This window comes from Solea senegalensis, linkage group LG21 (assembly GCF_019176455.1).
Source record: "Solea senegalensis isolate Sse05_10M linkage group LG21, IFAPA_SoseM_1, whole genome shotgun sequence".
Classification (NCBI taxonomy): domain Eukaryota; kingdom Metazoa; phylum Chordata; class Actinopteri; order Pleuronectiformes; family Soleidae; genus Solea; species Solea senegalensis.
The window spans coordinates 4,570,376-4,589,934 of NC_058040.1; the positions used below are offsets into that span (position 1 = coordinate 4,570,376).

Below are 19,559 nucleotides of genomic sequence, written 5' to 3' on the forward strand. Positions count from 1 at the left end.
AAATGTGAATGGCTTTAAATCACTTCAGTGTCAGTTTCTAGGGGCAATCATTAAGATAAGATAAGATAGTCCTTTATTTTTCCCCACTGTGGGGAAATTTACATTGTTAATTCTGCAACAATTTAAAAAATTCAACAAAAAAACACTCTGAATTCCTTGATGATCCGCCCCCCCCCCCACAGCACATGTGTTCAGGACTCAACACTGATGTTGTCCTGTTGTCCTGGGGACGCTAGAAAACGAGTTCCAGATGAAAAGAGAGCTTTGCCCCTCTGGGACAAACAAGTTTATTTTTTATTTATATATATATATATATATATATATATACTTATTTATTTTAAATTGCTGCTTAGCAAATAACATGCTGTAACCAGTGATTACGATGAAGCACATCATCCTATGCTGTTACTATAGTAACTATGGTTCACTGCGAGACCTGGAATGTTGCACCAGGTCCATCTGTCCCCTCAGTCACAGCTTGTTACGTGGTGGGCTGGTTTTTAAACAAAACACCACGTGGGCAGTGAACTGCATCAGCCTCCTTACGCCAAGCCTAGACCTGCAGAAAAACCACAATCTTGAATAAAAAGTTTCATTTTGATCTTCTTTCCGTGTTATCTTGTTGTGATGTATTGTGAAATGACATTGACGTTACACCTTTGTGTACGCGCGGCACACTTGGAGGAAAGGTACTTGAAAATGTCCTTTACGATTCAGGCTGTACTACCGTCACATACTTGAATACTTGAATGAATAGCATTTATTGCATTCTTAAAGACTTAAATTGTGTCTCCTTTAGTTCCACGTGTTATTAACGCATTATAACATTATAGACAAACCCAACCCTTTATTTATTGTGAATACAGAATAACACACTTCCTTTTTGTGCCATAAATCTATCCCATCCCATAAGCAAAGAGAATAACACATTCAGAGCTGTTTATGAGATCAATGGAAATGTGGATTTTTCACCATTACACAGTCCAATCAGTTTTAACATCATAATGATAAGTTGTTTTTTTTCACGTCTAATTGAAATTGACAACGTAGTTTAAAAAACAACTTTATATAATGAGAAATATAGATCTGGAACTGGTGAATCATTCTGTTTTGTAATATGAGCACAGCCAGTGGTTCCTAAACTTGTCTTTAAAGGTGACAAACTATCATGATATGTGAGCACAGAACACCATTTCTGATCTTTTTATTTGTAAAAAAAAAAAAAAGAAAGGGTGGTTTCTCTGCTGGAAAGTGAAGCTTGTTTTGTCTCTCTGTCTGTGTTTTCACGACAATAAAAACGGCACATAAGTAATGCTTTTTAGTCGTAGATGTTGTATAATCTCCATTAGTGTTACAAGACTAAGCCAGTTTGCACTCGGAGCTTATTTACAACACACAAACACACACAAAAAAAGCAAAGCTCACTTACAATAAAACCTCCCACACAATGCCTGGGTGCAATTTTCTATCTGCTATTTTGTTCAACTGCTTTTGCCTGAAGGCTGGCTGAGCACCACAGAGAGAAGCAAGGACATGGTGTTTAAATGTTTCTATCACATCTTCAACATAATAGCTTTGTGTTCATAAGGACACAACGGTCACAGATAACCCGCTGTGCTCGATGTTTGTTTGCTGCCTCGTCAAAACGGGAGCGGTCGCTCTCTCCCGCTGGCGCTCACCCTTTGGCATAAAGAGAAATGTCAGTTTTATTGGTACAGGATGTTTACACTAACTGTGACCATAGACCAGAAATGAGTCATATCTGTTATCTGTGAGTTACAGCGGTTGTTTTAAAATATAAGCTTCACTTCATATAGTTGGGCTGCATCTCCACTGTCAGGTTTGCTGAGAGATGCTGGCAGAGACGCTGGCTGTTCTTCGATATTAGACTTTGTTGAGTCAAGTCATGTGTTACTGTAATTGAGTAGGTTTGTTTGTGTACTTGTACTTTTTAAAACTCAAAAACTCAAACAAATGTTACTTGAAACATTTCTACTGCTCAAATTTGAAATTTGAGACGCAAAATCTTTACAACTGCAGTGTTTTTTAAATAAACCTCTTTGTTTTTCCATTTTAAATGGTTAATACACTATTTTAACATTTTAAATTTTTTTTTTATTTCTCCTTTATTTAAAAAGACCCATTGAGATCAAGATCTCTTTTACAAGGGTGACCTGGCCAAGCAGCACACATCATAGTTAAATAAAAAACAGGAAGGCAGCAACTACAATACAAACATGGAAATACAAAAGTACAACTAGACAAACATAAAGTGCAAGAGTCACATGCAGTAAATTGTAAATAACTGCTGTATATTGAAAGTTATTCTGGAAAAATGGGCAAAAGCACTTATTCACGGGACATTTTCTGGCCCTTATATTGTTAAAATAAGCTTAATAAGAGTTTTGATGTTAAGTTTGTTTTTTTGGAAGCTCTATACTTGTGTTCAAAGGTATAATGTGTAAACTCATCTACATCTTTTGGTGCATGTTGCAGCTGAATGTCCCTCACCTCACCCTTCAAGGGGTACCTTTTTGGCCGGGTGGGGACTTGAACCGGCAAACCTTCTGGTTACAAGTCAAGTTCCCTTTCCACTTGGCCACGGACTGCCCCATGTTGGAGAACCTATCTAGCCTTATGAGTTAAACTCAAAAGATAGTTTATTGTGGACTATTGTAAAATCCTTGTGGTCCAAAATGACGGCCCATGACCCAGCTCCTGATATAAAATGTATGAAAGGCACATTATAAGGCAATAAAAAAAAAACATGCATACAATTAGGTGATTGAAAGTATAGTTATTGTTTATTCTATTTCTCCCATAAGAAAATAATTTCACTTCATTTTACACACTGGACCTTTAATAAAGCAAGCAGCCCCTACAATGTTGACTTTTGCAGCTGTTTCACTCCGAGCAGCTCACAAACAGCTGGTGATTACATTTCTGTTACAGGCTATACCGTCCCATTTAACAACAGTGACTTCCGGTTAGCTACTGTCTTCTTATTTCAACCGTTGTGCCAGAAACTGCGTAGGCTGCCGCCGACAAAAGCTGCAGATCCCGAATTGACACACAGTTATTGTGATCCTCGGAGGCAATACACAGTTCTGCTATTGTGAATATGACATGACAGCTGTGTGTATTGTGTGGGATGCGGACAGTATGGCAACTGTACGCTGGGAATGGAAAAAGAAAAGTAAAGTTTTTCAGAATTTCCAAGCTGCAGCTTCTCCAGCCACATGTCAAGGCATCCTTGGGCAAGACCCTGTTTCCCCTGATAGCTGTGCTGCCTGTGTGTGTGAATGGGATGTTATAGAAAGGACTATATATAGACGTGCTGCATGAATGTGTGTGCGGTGGATGGATTACTCGTGGCACAATGTAAGTCATTTTTAAATGAACTGAATATAGTTTGAGTCATATTAGCAACTGGAATAGTGTGAAACTGTCATGTGGGATAGTATCTTCACCTCCAGAGTAATGGAAAAGTATGACGGTCAATCTCGTAATGATGACAAACACATTATTTCGGATAATGCTACTTTATCAGTTCTCAAATGTGATCAAGACAAGACCGAAATGACGTGCATGGCATGTAAACTATTGGCCCTTTTCGGCTCGACTGTGGTTCGCTGTTTTTAGTGATTTTAAGTCTTTTTAACTGTTCTACATTTCGGGGTTTTGTTTGTTTTTTTTTCGCTCTGACTCTTGTGTCGAACTTCGCGCTCATGTCTCATGTCTTGCTCGGAACCTTGCAAGAGCAGTGACTGAACTGTGTCGTGGAAAAGCGCCATATGTGTCTTTTGATTTAATTGAATTTTCACAGAGTTCCAATTAAAGGCCCAGTATGTGGCATTTAGGTGGATTTATTGTCAGAAATGTAATTCTCACTCATTTGTAGTTTGTTTAATTCTATTCACTAAGAAATAAAAAAGTGCTCCATTACTGTGGCATTGGAATAAGCCCTTTTATGAATATAAAACACACAAAACAGAAGATATAAGACATTAGACGAGTAGCACCAGAAATTTAACACATAAGGCACAGGCAACAAAATGAACTCCAATTCGACCAAAGCTATACTCTTTTATTACTCACCCGTTGCATCTCCGTAGTTTACTTTTTTAGTGGTAAATTCACTGAATTACGCCTAGCGTCAACCTTCAGTAAAATATAAAATAATTAACAAAATAAAAGCACCATACCATTACAACAAACTTTACATAAAACAATGTTGTGTACTGAGGTCCTTTACACCTTCTATGGATTTTAGACAAGGCCCTTGCTTTACAGAGGCCACCATTTGTGGTGTGGAAAGAAGACCAATATTATTATTTTTGGATGCACCAAAAATGGAATGGAAAATGGATGGAACACCATCGTTTTGCAAGGTCAGCACGAGACCACGCTTGTTCAGACCGATCCGTGCCTGTGTTCTCAGAGCGCATCAACAGTTTATCGTCTTCTAAGACAAACAGACAGAGGCCGGACTGCGAATTCTTCACATCAGACCACAGAACAATGTACTGACAATTTAGTACTTCTGCGAGCTATTACAAATGATGATCGGAGAGTGTAGCTCATACAGGGCATCACTTAAGTTCTTTTGTCACTCTAGTACTTAAGTCTTGAAGCGGAATAGGCCAGTGCCCTGATAATATATTTGGAGTGTTGTATATCCGCATGGAAGGCATGCCTTCACATTTATGGAGTCATATATTTTTGAATTGCGCTGCATGGCTCTGCCCCTCCCACACAAGAACATGATCTAGCTCTCAGGAGGAGCTGGTGTCAAATCTCCTTTCCATTACACCGGTGTCATTACGCCCCGGTACGAGGTGCCGCTGCTTTTCGGGAAGAGATGAAAAGGCATTATTTTATTGACCCAGCTCCCGACCACCGCATCAGCTGTTAATGTACTCTGCACCTCCTTACGGAACGTCCTCCCTGGACGTGGTCAGCTTGATGCTTTTGGTCATTCAATTACTCCCGCTTGTTCACGTCCAAATGAACTTGTACTGCAGGGTGTGCAGCCCTGAATGTGCGTGTGCTTTGACACGCGGAGGCTGGAGGCTGGAGGCTTAGCTTAGCCTTGAATTGATGAGTGCACATTTGCTGAGTCCTAACTGCAGAGTCAGAAAAGCGACACACAACTTACTGGTGACTTCTACTTAAAGGCAAATATGCTGGGTATAGGACTGCTTTTGCTTTTTTTCTTGGCACTTTCACTATTGATTCTCGTGACCGAATAGCAATCACAAGCCATGCATTATTGATTTCGATAGAAAAAACATCGATTATATTGATTTTCTTCTTGTGTTCTGCAACACAATAGCGTCTTTGGACAGTTCAAACCAGTGTAACCTCTAAACAACAAAGAACAATGGTGAATTGAAAAGAGAAGCCCATTATTTTAATCCATGCCCACACATGTTGTATACTGAATAAGTCTGCACAGCCCTCAGCATAAAGGACCTGTGGACTGTGTTGCTGGTCCAAAAATCCAGGCTTTACTGAGAGGGAGGGTAGATAAGTAACTGTCTGTCTCCTATCTACTTATTCAAGTGATGCACTCAAAGTACCTTGAGGAGCTTTTCATTATACATTTGTATTCAGCATAACTCACCAAAACACGAGGTATCCCTGAGCCCTGGAAATATGTTGAATGCATTTCCAACCGCATAAAGATTTGCAAAGCAGCAGTTTTATTCCCTGCCTTTCATATTGGCGTACTCCTTTTTTTTTTTAACTGTTACACTACAAGTTACCAATCACTTCAGTCTGCCAACAAAGTCATCCACTCACATCAAGTACGGTACAGTGTGTACACCGAGAATATAATTCCTGGCTGTGTAGAGCAAATAAAGTGCTCCTCATTTTCCTCCTGAAGGTTAGATTAGAGTATCAATACAATATCAGTGAATATCAATCAAAAGCTTGTCATTCACTCGTACTTTAAATACATGAGAACTGATAACTGGTAATATTTGACATTTAAAGGTGCACAATCTTCACGATTAAACAATGAGGTAAGACTAAGTGGGAGGTCTAGGGTGTGTGTACGGTGGCCTGGAAGAGCAAACCATTATTATATAATGTCTGAAACACTTTTTCAAAAGCTTGAGACAAATGCACATGTTTCAAAAAACTCATAAAATGTGAAAGACTTTTCCAAATCCCAAACCAAATGAACCAAAGTTAAAAAATGTTGGGAAACAAATGTACATATTGTGAAATGCTTTTACAAATCCTGAAACAAATTTACAAAAAACACAGTTCTTACGGAAAGGAATTGATTCTGACGGACAAGGACTGTACAACAAATTTACAAGACGTGAAACACACTCGTACATGCACACAATTCCCAAAACAAATTCACAAAATAGGCAGAAAACAAACCTTTTTTTTTTCACTTTGTACAGTCAATCTGCCAATCACAGCACTTCCTTTCAACTTGGCTTTCAAAGCTTTTTACTACATCTTATATCAAGCTTTTGCCATAAGGTTCACTGAATTATTTCAGTTCTATAAAATAAAATAAACCTTTTTATTTAATTCCACAAGCCTTGTCTTTGCAGTTCGTATGTTAAATAGTATATGATATATTATATATCAAAAAAACTAACACATTTGACCTCTCAGTTTATCACTTTTGGGTCACTTGCAGCATTTGGTACATTCCCTTTCTGTGGCTTTTCTAAATTTATTTTGGGAAGTGTTTTATTTTTTGTAAAGATAGTTTGCACTTTCAGGCCACTGTATATGTGCATGAGACATAGAGCTATTATTTTCATAATAGATTAATCTGTCGCTTATTTTCATGATTAATCGAGTAAAAAAAAAATGTCAGAAAATGTAAAACATGGAAATGATGATGTTCTCAAATGTCTTATTTTGTCCATAAACCAAAATGATTGACTTTTAATTATTTATTTCTTATATGGAGCAAAAAAATCCTCTTTGTTTTCCCTGCAGGTGAAGTCGAGGCGACCTTTGACATTTGGTCAAATGGAAACATCGCTCTTCAGTTCCCCTTGTGTGCAAATATTCAACACGGTGCCTCAGACCTTCACCTCCATCCTTGACTTCCTCACACTATTTGTCAAGTGTGAGTTGTGATGTTGTGGAACACAATGCAAACGCAGCGAAAACAACAAAAAAACAATACCATTTTCATACAAGAGAGGTTTTACTTCTTCATTTTTTTTGGAGGGCAGATTAAGCTGACAGAGTAAATGAGCGATGCTGCCTCTGTGGTGGTCCTGTGAGAGGACAGCAAATGTTCCAAAAAAAAAAACCTCAACACACTTGCAACACACAGGGAGCAAAATCTAATGAGTTCCGCGATACACACCAAATTGAATTTACAGAAGAGAGTAAGCTGGATTACCTGTGCCTGTCACACTGTGACTGTGAGCCAGTGCTGCTGAACTTTTTGTTCCCAAAAAATGCCTCATGTGAGAAACTGCTTGTTTTGCACATTTCTATTCGAAAAACTATCGGAATTGGACTCAGACCCTGGGTATCGCTCCATCTGATGGATAAAATAGGAAAATCTTGCTGGCAGCGGTAAAGAAATGTCTCAGTGTACTGTCCTGCTGTGTTGCACTGCTGGAACGTATCTGTAGGTAAACTTGTCACTTTCTTTTACAGGAACACATTTGCAGGATATTTGCCTGCATTCTATAAATATATTAGCGGCGGGAAACCATTATCATGTCTTCACTCAGGTCAAATGAGGATATAAAACTCTTTGTCTAATGCTTTGACAGGTTTGCTGGGGTCACATGAATAACAAGTACCGGATAATAAGGATTTCAATATCTTTTTCTAAAGGTAAATTGGCATTGTTAAAAAGTACATTATTTTATATCTAACTGCTGTTTTGTCTCATATTATTTCATATTTTCTTAGTTCATTCTGTGCCTGATATTGTGCTGCTGCAGCACAAGATTTTCCAGTTTTGGGATCAATGAACTGTGTCTATTTATCTATATCAATCTGTTGCACTGAATTACGCATGTTTTCAAGAGGACAGTTTGTGAGATTATAAAGGATGCGCAGTCAAGAAGATGTTTATCTAAAATAAGGCATTTTAGACAGAGGGGATACGAAAAGACACATGTTGATTTGGCTATTGGAAAAGCCAGCAGGATTTTATAGCACCCTCTCACTAAAAACACAAAAAAATAACAAATAAGTTTTGTATTTGGAAACTGTATTTTGTTTGTTTAACATGCAAGTAAGACATATTGTATTAAAGGCGACATAGAATGCTTGTATCACACATATATGTTAGTTATGGAGGTCTACTTACGTATATTAACTTGTTTTCATGGTTAAAAACCTCCTAGTCGCTGCAAACGAGCCGATCAAAATATCTCCTCAATGACGCTCTCGTCAGCCGCGCTGTTTCAGACCAAAACCACACCCCCAGAACGTGGACTGTGTTGTGATTGGCCAGCCAACGAGAGCTTTCCCACTGTACCTGGAAGTGACACAGCTCCCCCCTCTGGCACGGTGGATGCTCTGCATCTCAGCAGCTACAACGAGAGTAGTTCTTCTTCTTCTGCGGTTGAATGTACGCAACCGGATGTGCCCGGACAAACAATACAACGCTATTTTCTCAGCAGTGGCTGAACTGTTTGTTCTGAAACTTTAGGGTTTCATAAACAAGGTAATGACGCAGATACACACACACAAACGCAGCGTTAATTGGAGCTTCCGGTCTATGTGGCCTTTAAATCGAATTTAGGAAATTGAACATGTACACACTTAACATCAAAATTACAATAACATGATAGCAGATTGTGAAATTGTGCAAATACGCTCCAAGTTACATTATTGGTGTATTCACAGCTGTTGAGTCTCTTTAGAAAGATAGACAGACCATTACATGGAAAGAGTCAGTGCTAAAGGGCTTAGATGCTTATCTCTCCCCCGGGGGCCCAGATTACCTGTACAGAGATATGAGTTCATGTTTTGACATCACAGAAAATGTGGTTAGCACATTTACCTTTGCAGCAAGAAGACCTGGGTTCATGACCCGGTCGGAGCAAGGGCCCATGGAATTTGTATGTTCTTCCCATGTGTGTGTGTGTGGGGGGGGGTTCTTCCGGGTTATCTGGTTTCCTTTTATCCAAAAGATCTCATTTGACAGTAGAGACAACTGTAGATTGAAGACTTTATGTTGGAAATTCAACTTTCCCCCTTCAGTCAGCTGTATTCTTGTTTTGAAAGCGCTGTACAAAGCGATGCTTTTCTTTTCTTTCTAATTCTATTGTTGTTACTGCCATGTTTCTTCTGCTTCATTAAAAGCTCAGGTAGAAGTAATTCATGGTTTGCTCCTTTCATATTTATCATGCCTATGTTGCTGCGTGAGCAAACCTGAAAATGCTATCAGCAAAATCCATGTTTAGCGCTTAAATAAAAGTCAGAGTGATTTTAGCGTGTGGTGAATTTAAAAAATTGTAATACATATTCAGTTAGTAACATATTTTCAGAAGAGAAAATGGTAATTAAAACTAAGTTACTTAGTCTGCTGCATTAAGTTGTTCCCTTTTACTCATAAATGACTCATAAATGAGTCTGGATTCATAAATTACAGGACAAACCCAACCACAGTGCAGAGTTATTACGCTTGCTGATGTGTCTAATGGATGCAGCTAATGAATCTTTAAAGGCTGAAAATGCCCCGTGTCCTTGTGCTGACAGCCAAAGTTATTTATTTGAATTGATGTATCTGTTAATTGTTTTTTATTTTGCTTTGTAAAGCAGTGACATTTTTTTTGGGCTCCATTGGTTGACCTAATTTCCATACACTTACCAATATACATATACGATTCTATTGTTATTTCCCATTCTAAATCACTTGCTAATATTCCCACAAGCATTCTGAGTCGAGTGTAACATGTTACGAGTCATTATAATGACGCCAAGGGCATTTACTCACTCTCATGAATGCTTTTCCTGCCGTCACAAATCCTGTCATTTATTATCTGTGGGACTAATTACAGCAACACTTAGTGCGAGATATGGAAAAGGTTAGAGTTCACCGTTTACTAGCAAGTGAATGTGTCATTCTGCAAGTCTCAGAAAACAACAAATGCAACAAAGGGAGATGATTTGCAGAGTTTTTCCTATTCTTCATGTTCATGTCAAGAGGCTATAGCCTTAAGGCTGTCCCAAATATTTCATGCACGGTTTATGGTTCCCTTTAGAAATATTATCAAGTATTTAACCTTGCCTGACAGCCTGACCTCCGGTTACATCTCTGGGAAATGAACCACTGAATTTCTGGTCAATAGGGTAATTATGTCAGAGAAGGTCAAACTGTAGTGATTTGCATAAAAAACTAATATATTCTGACTGGTACCCTAACTTTTGGAGGAGATATTTTAGACTCTGATCATAGTGAGGGCACTTCTCGGTTTGGTGTCGTTTTCCATTACTCCGAACTACCCCCGCCTCTACGTGGATGGTGTCGTCATAGCACGGCTGCATGAAACTGTTGTGACGTCGTTTTATACACAACACAAACGCACAAACTAGTGACCAGCAAATCAATTCTTTTCGGGGGGTGTTGAATCCTTAGAATCAGTTCAGTACTTCCTGCACAGACTCTGTCTGAACGGGTTGTGATGCAGCTCACGATTGCCAGCTTTCGGGCAGGGCTGTCGCTAAATACACCGGACTCCTCTGCTAAATATTGTGATTTTCGACGTTTCCGTGCTCAATGTTTGAGATTAACGCATGTTATCAGGAGTAGGGAAGTCTTTTTAAACTGATCTACCGTTCAGCATTGTTCGGTTTGATTTATGTGTCGGACGTCACGCTCATGACTCTTCCAGCGCCGACACTCAATCAGCGGCCCGGCAGTCTGTTGATGTCACTTTTAGTGTCGGCTCAGATCGCTTGGAACCTCGCCAGAGCACGCACTGAACAAGTAGAGTCGAGCCAAACCGAGTTGTGCTGGAACTCCATTAGATGTCATTAACTACAGCTGATGATTAGGGCCATATATAACATTTTTCCGAACAACATTTCAAAAATAAAAAAGCCAGAATTCAGAGAAAAAAATTAAACATTTTAATAGTAGTAGTGATATGGGCCAGAAAATAGTGCCTAATTAATTTGCAACTCTACATTGTTTCAGGTAAAAGTATTTTTTGACCACTAGATTTGCCCTCACAGTCTATACTTATACATACACTTTATATTCAAGGCTTCGTGTGGAAATGGAGGCTTGAACAGTATGGTATTGTATCTTTTAAGTTAATGATCCAAAGCCAAGGTCAGACTACACATTATAAGTGTGATTATAGTCCGATCCAGCAGATGCAGAGTTCCAGCGCCACCAGTAGTGTGTCATCGTGAATCACAATCAAGGCCACGTACGGGACAACTCCAGTTCCACCAACAGAAAGTCTGGAGTATTTATGATTTATGTTCTATGATGTGTTCTGTGTTCATGTGCAAAAAAAAATAAGGGTGAAACTATCAAAATGGCGGAGCAAAAGAGGTGTGATGAAGTGGAACTTCAAGTCAAGGGTTTTTGTTGGCCACGACACAGCAGGTATCACACACACACACACAGCTTTTAGTTCAGGGGCCAATTTTATCTCAAGTTGGCCGGACCAGTAAAATAATAGCTTAAAGGCATATATGTTAGTTATGGAGGTCTATACATATATTAACTTGTTTTCATGGTTAAAAACCTCCTAATTGCTGCAAACGAGCCGATCAAAATATCTCCTCACTGACACTCTCGTCAGCCGTGCTGTTTCAGACCAAAACCACACCAGCCAACGAGAGCTTTCCTACTGTCCTGTGATTGGCCAGGTTCCTGGAAGTGATGTAATAGATAGGCCAGCTCTCAGATACACAGCTCCCCCCTCTGGCACGGTGGATGCTCTGCATCTCAGCAGCTACAACGAGAGTAGTTCTTCTTTTTCTGTGGTTGAATGTCCGCAACGGGAGGCGCTACGGTGGTGAGAGGAGTGGTGAGGATTTCTGATGACGACATCAAAATTAAGGAAGTGCCGATCCGCTTCGCAGAGCCCAGGAAAACAATACAACACTATTTTCTCAGCAGTGGCTGAACTGTTTGTTCTGAAACTTTAGGGTTTCATAAACGAGGTAATGACGCAGATACACGCACACAAACGCAGCGTTCATTGGAGATTCCGGTCTATGTGGCCTTTAATAACTGTTAGACAACAGGTTGTTTTACATTTTAATGAAGTTTATTTTTACAAAACATATTATGAACAACTTTACCATTTACACATGTGAGCAGGTGTCTGGACTAGGATTTCACGTTATGGTCCGATTGTGTGACGTGATGTGAAATTCATCCTGCGGACCCTCTGGTGGGCCGGTTCTGGCCCGCGGGCCGTATGTTTGACACCCCTGGTTTACCGTCTTCTTTCTGGGTGTCCTCTAAGTCGGCCTCTTCCTTACATCATCGTAACATTGATTGTGTTGTTTGGTGAAGTCGGTTGACATCATGTAGTCTGGCACACATTTATGACTCTGTGGTTGTCTAATCTGATACAGTGACCAATAACCTGAGCTCAACATAATTGCACTTGAGGCTGCTGACATTGCCGTCTTCATAATGACAGCTGAAATTGTTAGTCATGTAACACTCAGACAGGGGCTGTAGCTACTTAAAAAAATATATGATTGACAGTACTTTGCCCCGCTCTCTGCTCCTTTCATGTAAATGACTTGCCAGTTTTATTTCTTTTTTTTTTTTTTAACCGCAGCTTATACTTTTAAAGACAGAAAATGTTACGGGCTGATCACTGAGATGAATTAAATTATCTGAAAGTGGACATTTGGAAAGCAGCAGTCTCGCTGAGCTGAAATAATGCCTGCATAATTGGCAATAGGACACCAATCACAGGCCATATGCTCGTAGGCTGAGGACAGACATTAATTAGCAAAGACATCATTTTCCCAGACTTTTCCACTATTTTGCTTTGGCATGAGTTCAAAGAAAATGGTGTGGATTGACACCATTATTGTTCAGAAAGAAAATGACTTAGTGGAAATTTGAATTGGAAAACACAGAAAAGGGGCTGTCACTTTTTCTAAAAATCAAGTTCAGAACAACATTACAGAGACAAGCTCTTCCTTCAAAGATATTTGGATTTTCCCCACCCACACACACAAACATGCCATTATTCATTACCCTTCTTACCGTTAGTCACGTGACGACGATCACTTGTCGCGCCGCTGATCTGTGATGCCTTTGTTCTCTACTTTATTATCTACGGTGTAGAACCCAAAAAGCTTTGGTGTCGTGATTGATCGTGTCTCTATTTTCACAATAAAAGTTTTCATTTTAACTTTATTTGAAGCAAGTTTTCAGAGAGCAACCTGATGGTGTGATGGGCTTCTAGGCTGTATATTTTGGGTGGGCAATATGCTAAAAATTGCAAAAATTCACATGGAAGTTTCTTCTTGTGGCTGACAAAAGCATGTAATGAAATCATTACAACCAAATGTCTAATTACTATTATAAAAAATATTGCTCGCAAATGTATGTAGTATATTCTATCACTTCACACGTGCTGTGTTTAAAGGAAGAGGTCAGGGCCACGTTTTCATTCTAACATGATATTAAGTGGTGGGCCAGGATGCAGAAAAAACAATGGCACAGAAAATAATTCTGGATTTCTTTATTTCTAAAAGCTCAAAAGCAACCACAACACAGTGTACGAGGATGTTGTCAGAGCCCAGTTACAGTACAAATATGTCAATAATGTTACGAGTGTGTCGTGTTCTGCTGGAGAAGTTCAGGAGCCTGAGCACCAGCTCTCATTAGCCCAACAGGAAACATCGGCTGCTGACGCTACATTAATGTTGATCACCTTCTAAATGGTTAGTTTAACAATAAAGTGTGTCGCTGGTTACTCTGACACCGTTCATTCCCTCATTTTTAATGATGTCGCAGGGGCAATGGTAGCCCAGTGGTACCGCAAGTCGTTTTTCAACTCAAAGGTTGTGGGTTTGATTGCCGGCCCTGTCTAGTCCATTTCTTTGGCGACTGATAAAGGCGTCATATTGCTCTTGATGCGTTGAAGGAAGGAAAGCGTGTTGGCACATGGATGTGTGTGCGTCTTATAAAACACAGCAGCCCTTGTCATGCTCCTGCACACGTGGCTAAATGACAAATAAATGTAATAAATATGTAAGTACAAGATGTCTTGTACACGCATTTAAACTTGCAGTAACTAGGTTTTTTTGACCAGTTGGAATGTGGTATTATTTATCATTTATGATATCAGTGTGCATGACATGTAACTATAGAGAACAGTTTTTGGAGACTGTTGTCACTTATGCAATACCGTTTTTATGTTTTTATATCATGAGATTATAGCTAAATGCAGGGGCCAAGGAAGTTGGGTGCTGAGGGTGCTGCAGCACCCCCTACTGACTAACTACGAGTGTGTCAACTAATGTTACGAAGAATTTGTCGAGTTCTGCTGAAGTTCAGGAGCCTGAGCGCCAGCGCTCGTTAACCCAAGAGGACACTTTTTTGGCTGACGCTACGTTAATGTCACCTTTTGTTGATGGTTGATGGAAAAATCATCTGTTTCGGAGGTTTTTGTTATTTGACCTCCTCTGGCCCTTGACTTGGAGTTTGAAACCCCTGCTCTACACCGTTCATTCGCTATTTTTTTAAAGACGTTTCTTTGGGGATTGATCACGGTATCATATACAGTAGCTCTTGATGTTGTGTGGAAGCAAGGAAGGAAGGAAGGAAGGTGTGTTGGTGCATGCGTACGTCTTGCATGCTGTATAAAACACAGCAGCCCTTGGCAAAATGACGCTCCTGCACGCGTGACTAAATGACAAATGGTCTGTTAAAATGTGTTTGCACATTAACCCCCGTTTTTCTGTGCACGCCACTGCCTATAGTGTACATCCTTAGTTCTCAACAGGTTTATGATTTGGTTAAGACCCCCCACCTCTCTCCCTCTGTGTGTGTGTGTGTGTGTGTGTGTTGAAATCCTGGCTCTCCTGCGCTCCTGTCTAATTATTCCTCTCTCTCTCCCTCCCTCCCTCTCTCCCTCCCTCGTGCAGCAGTCACTCTGCTCACTCATTGCTCAGACCTCAGCTCCACTTTCTCTCCTCTTCCTTCCTCCCCGCACTGCGTTTCGGTGAGGTGACGGCTCCGTCCGCTGGCGGCAGGCGGACACCGACCAGACACCCCCACCCGCCCCGCCCCCCGCCCCCACAACTCCAGTGTGCGGAGCGTCGGTCTGCGCGCACGGAAGAGCCTGAAACAGCCCGAAGCGGACAACAAATGCTCGAGACCCGCGCCCGGTGGCCCCAGACCCGATGGGGAGGGAGAAGAGCAGCGCAGTGATGGGACAGTTTTCGGGAGGATGCTACCTGAGTTTTGCCACCCTCGTGCTCCTCGGCTCGCGCGTACCGGCCACGTTAGCGAGAGGTAAGTGGGCACGGAGAGCGGATTGTTTGTGTTGAAAACGCTTCATTTGTAGTTGTTTATTAGTTTTGGGAAGTGATGGGAGCAGTGTGTGTGTGTCACTGTGTTTTTTTATTTGTGCCAAGTTTGTTTTTTTTGGAATGCGCCACGCGCTGCTGGATCAGTTGATTGATGAGAGTTAATTCTAATCAAAATCACCTGGGGAGCCGTGTCTGCTCGAATGCACTCAACAAAAAAAATAAAAAAAATCTCTTGCTCTGCTGTACTTCACCGTGTTTAAACTGAAATATCAAGGGAGAGCAAGACTTTATGTTGTGTTGCCGCAGGCGACGATATGCAGTGCAATGTTTACACTGTAAAAATAAGTTTGATTTCAATCCCCAACACATTTGTTTCCACTGCTGAATCACCACAGTTCCACTGTGGAATTGTCCTGTAGAGGAGCAGCAGCCTGTCCACTGCTCTCATGCATCTGTCCTGTTTCACTCACTCACTCACTCACTCACTGTGGCTCCAGTCTGTGTTTCATGCATAATATACAAGCCTTTGTTTGTGTGATGGATGCAGATAATTGCTGAAAGCTGTGCTTTAATTTGTTGTTATTTGTGGTCGCACTGACTCTTGTGAATCGGTTCTTATTCGTCAGCTTATGCAAAACATGTAGTTAATGCTGGATGATGGAAGTGTAGATGGTATTAGACATGAATTTGCAACAGCGTCTGAAGCATTATCGTGCAGTGCTATTTAAGTACGTAAGTATTTTTGTCTGAATTTAAGTGTCTCTGTCTCTTTTAGAATACCAGTGTGAAGCTGTGAAAAGTTGGCCGCTAATGAGACAAACAGTAGCAACCTTTACCGTCTTTATTAGATCAGCAATGTGAAAATGTGGTGGCAACTTACCAGAAGCACTGAACAAAAGGGGAAAAAAAAAAGTTGGTTATATAATACTATATTCTTTGCTCTAGACAACTCAAAAAATGTACGGTATTTTTTTTTTTGTTAACGATTCTCAAACTTTGAGCTTCCTCCTGTGGTTCTTGGAGGAAAATACTGCTCCACTGTATTTACCGGGGCATGTGATCGGAGTGGAGCTGACGTATTTTGACCAAAGTGTGTAGAAAATGAAGCGAATAACTACAAATTAATCATAATCTGAGTCAGTTTATCTCTCGCTCCATCTGAATCTAATTTCACTATACCAGTGTGTGTGTGTGTGTGTGTGTGTGTGTAGTAGTAAGTATGTATGAGGAAGAGGAGGATGATAAGAGAATAAATCTGCTCGTGGTCTGTTTACGTGACTTTGAGAGCTTGGTATTTTCTCCGATGGTACTTGATATAAAAAGTTTGAGAACCATTGTTCTAATGTATTTATATTTGTTCAAGCCAAAATATCATTTTAGATGAATTATTGTCTTGATCTATCCATATTTTATTCTACGGACTGAAGAGAACATCGTTGTTTCTCACAGCTCTGCACAAATAGAGTAATACAGTAATCATTTTAAACGAATGAAAATGAGAATAATGATGTAAAAATGATCAGTCCCTCTGATATTACTGTCAAAATAACAATTGGATATTTATTCCAAATCGTTCAGCATATCTCAACTCTGAAGCGTCTCCACTTAACTGAGCTGTGAAACCCCCGTTGTGTCTCCTGTTGTCTGACCAGGTCACGATGGACCCTGAGAGAATATTCAAATGTATTTCATTATGTACAAAATCTTTCCGTTCGGTTAGTGATTTTCCCCCTCTCTGCCTAATCCGTCCTGACCTCTTGACATCCATTTATCTTGCATTGCAGTGTGACACGGACAAATTTACAATTAAATTAGTAAACTAGCCTCGAGGATTCGATTGTTGTTTTTCAGCGAGCGTTCAAAGTTATGAAATTAGCTTCTACTTGGAAATTAGCATACCATAAATATTAGATCATGCGACTTTGCATGGAAGGACCAGAAGGGGTTTTTGTCATTCTTTTTCAAAGTTGATCTGAAAGAGGTTGACTGCACCCTTTCACGGCTGCTTGTATGTTGGCTTCGAGACTCCCCACAGAGGCTGCATTTCCATGTCAGCGACCCATTCTTGGCAAAGGGGAACAAAAAGACCAATAACATTGTAAGTGCATGACAGTAAAATGTGCCCATGCATACAAGATGTAGTTTTCATAAGCTGCATGGATAAATGTTGTAATAGATCTGCCAGCTTTTAAAGTGGTGTCTGTGTTTGGAATGGCTTTTTGCCAGGCTGTAAAATAAATATTTATGTGGCAATAATATGGATGTCAACACTCAACTATCTGACTAAATAATGCAACAGCTGCCAGCATGACTAAGTTTCAGAGCATGGTTGTATTTAAAAAAATAAAAATACACATGTACAGTATATTCTGTCCTACAGATAATAAGAATTTATTAGCGGCTACGATACCATTCAGGACTCCGACATTATTCTGCAGGCGGAAAACACACCGTTCACCTGCGAGCATATAAAGCCTAACACACTGATGGAGTGCAGAGAGCCCACAGTGACAATAACAAAGGCAGCCCAAAGGAGAGACGTATAGACTCATCACCTTCAGGAAGGAGATGGGGCTGTTGATATGTTGAGCAGTGCCAGTGAATATAGCAGACGAGAGAAGCGGCAATGTCAGCGGTGACGGAAGTGAGCGAGAACAGGCGTGTTCCTCTTGTTAGCGCCGTGTGTCGCATGTTGTTATAGCAGTGTTCATTCCTCAAGATCATGCCAATTAATTTCAACTAAAGCAACCACCAAACTTCTGCTTTTTGAGCATCTCATACATGGCCTGCAGAGGTGATCACCAAAACTAAATCATGGTATAGTTGTAGTGTTAAAGATATTAGAGCTCCAGCACCTTTTAAAAATAAAGGAGAAGTTATTACACTTACATGTTTAGTGATCTGCTTGTTTGTTGATCAACTGACTCATCATTTCAGCATTAACTCTGTGAGTCGGTCACCCAATCATTGGCCCCCTGCTGTTGAAACACTTGATTAAAATGCGTTAATTCGTGGTTGAAAAAGAGTCCCTCGCAAAACATAGTTTCTGTACATGCTTGAGTTCTGTATTAAAATGCAGTCTCTTTAAATTGACATCCTAAGTGGCGTAATGAATTGGCTTGAACCTGATGCAAGAAAGGGACGTTGGTAATGACTGAGAGTCAGATTAACATGTTGGTTTTTGAATTATTCTTTAAAATGCACAGTGTGTCATTCCTGCCTCTCGATCCAAACAAAAACTAAAGACAGCAGTTTGATGATGTCAGAAAGCAGCAAAGTGGATCACAGGAATTGTGGTCTTCACCACAAGGAGAGATTTGGCATATATGTATGTATATATATGTGTGTATATATATATATGTGTATATATATATATATATATATATATATATATATACACACATATATAAATATATACACACACATACACATATACACACATATTTTACATATTTTACATATAGATAGATAGATAGATAGATAGAGATATATATATATATATATATATACATAGATATATATATATATATATCAGTGATCGGTTATCAGCCTAGATATATTGGCCTATCAGCAAAGAGTCCAATATTGTGCACTCAGAATTTCTATGGATTTATAGAGTGGTGGGATTATGTACACTACCCAACAAAATACAGCCTCACAACTTCAACACTAGATGTTTGAAGATGGCCTGTTTTTAAATGTCCTAATGGTCTTTCTGCTGTGAGTTTATTGTGATCAAATCAATCCACACAGCTTCCTCTGTGACACTGACATGACGGCAGTGCTGTAATGTAACTCTTCAGCCTGAAGCAAACCGCCCCGTTCTGTCCAAATGCAGAGTCGAGCAGCAGCCTGTCACACATTTCAAGACGGATACCTGACTGACACTGGATCAGCGCGCAGAAGGTTAGAAATGGGCTAACTGCCACTCCATCCTCCCTGCAACCCACAATGTCACGCAAAGGCAGCGCAACACGGAAAGACGCACAGCTTCATTTAATTTCCGTCACGTAAATTTCCTTTCGGTTTAATAAAATCTGACAAGCTCGTAGTAGCTGAGGCTCGGAGCTGTAGCC

The 19,559-nt window shown here is 40.1% G+C and overlaps 1 protein-coding gene across 4 annotated transcripts in view; it reads left to right on the forward strand.

Moving 5' to 3' along the window:
• The first annotated feature begins 15,126 nt into the window (after nucleotides 1-15,126).
• unc5da (unc-5 netrin receptor Da) overlaps nucleotides 15,127-19,559 on the forward strand; it is a 187,958-nt gene continuing 183,525 nt past the window's right edge. For 2 of the 4 annotated variants that reach the window (XM_044012553.1, XM_044012554.1), the window contains exon 1: nucleotides 15,132-15,466. In XM_044012553.1, the coding sequence (XP_043868488.1) occupies nucleotides 15,355-15,466 (112 nt within the window). In that variant the 5' untranslated portion in view covers nucleotides 15,132-15,354. Of the gene's footprint in view, nucleotides 15,467-19,559 lie in introns of all 4 variants that reach the window. The other 2 variants (XM_044012557.1, XM_044012555.1) reach the window with 2 other exon arrangements.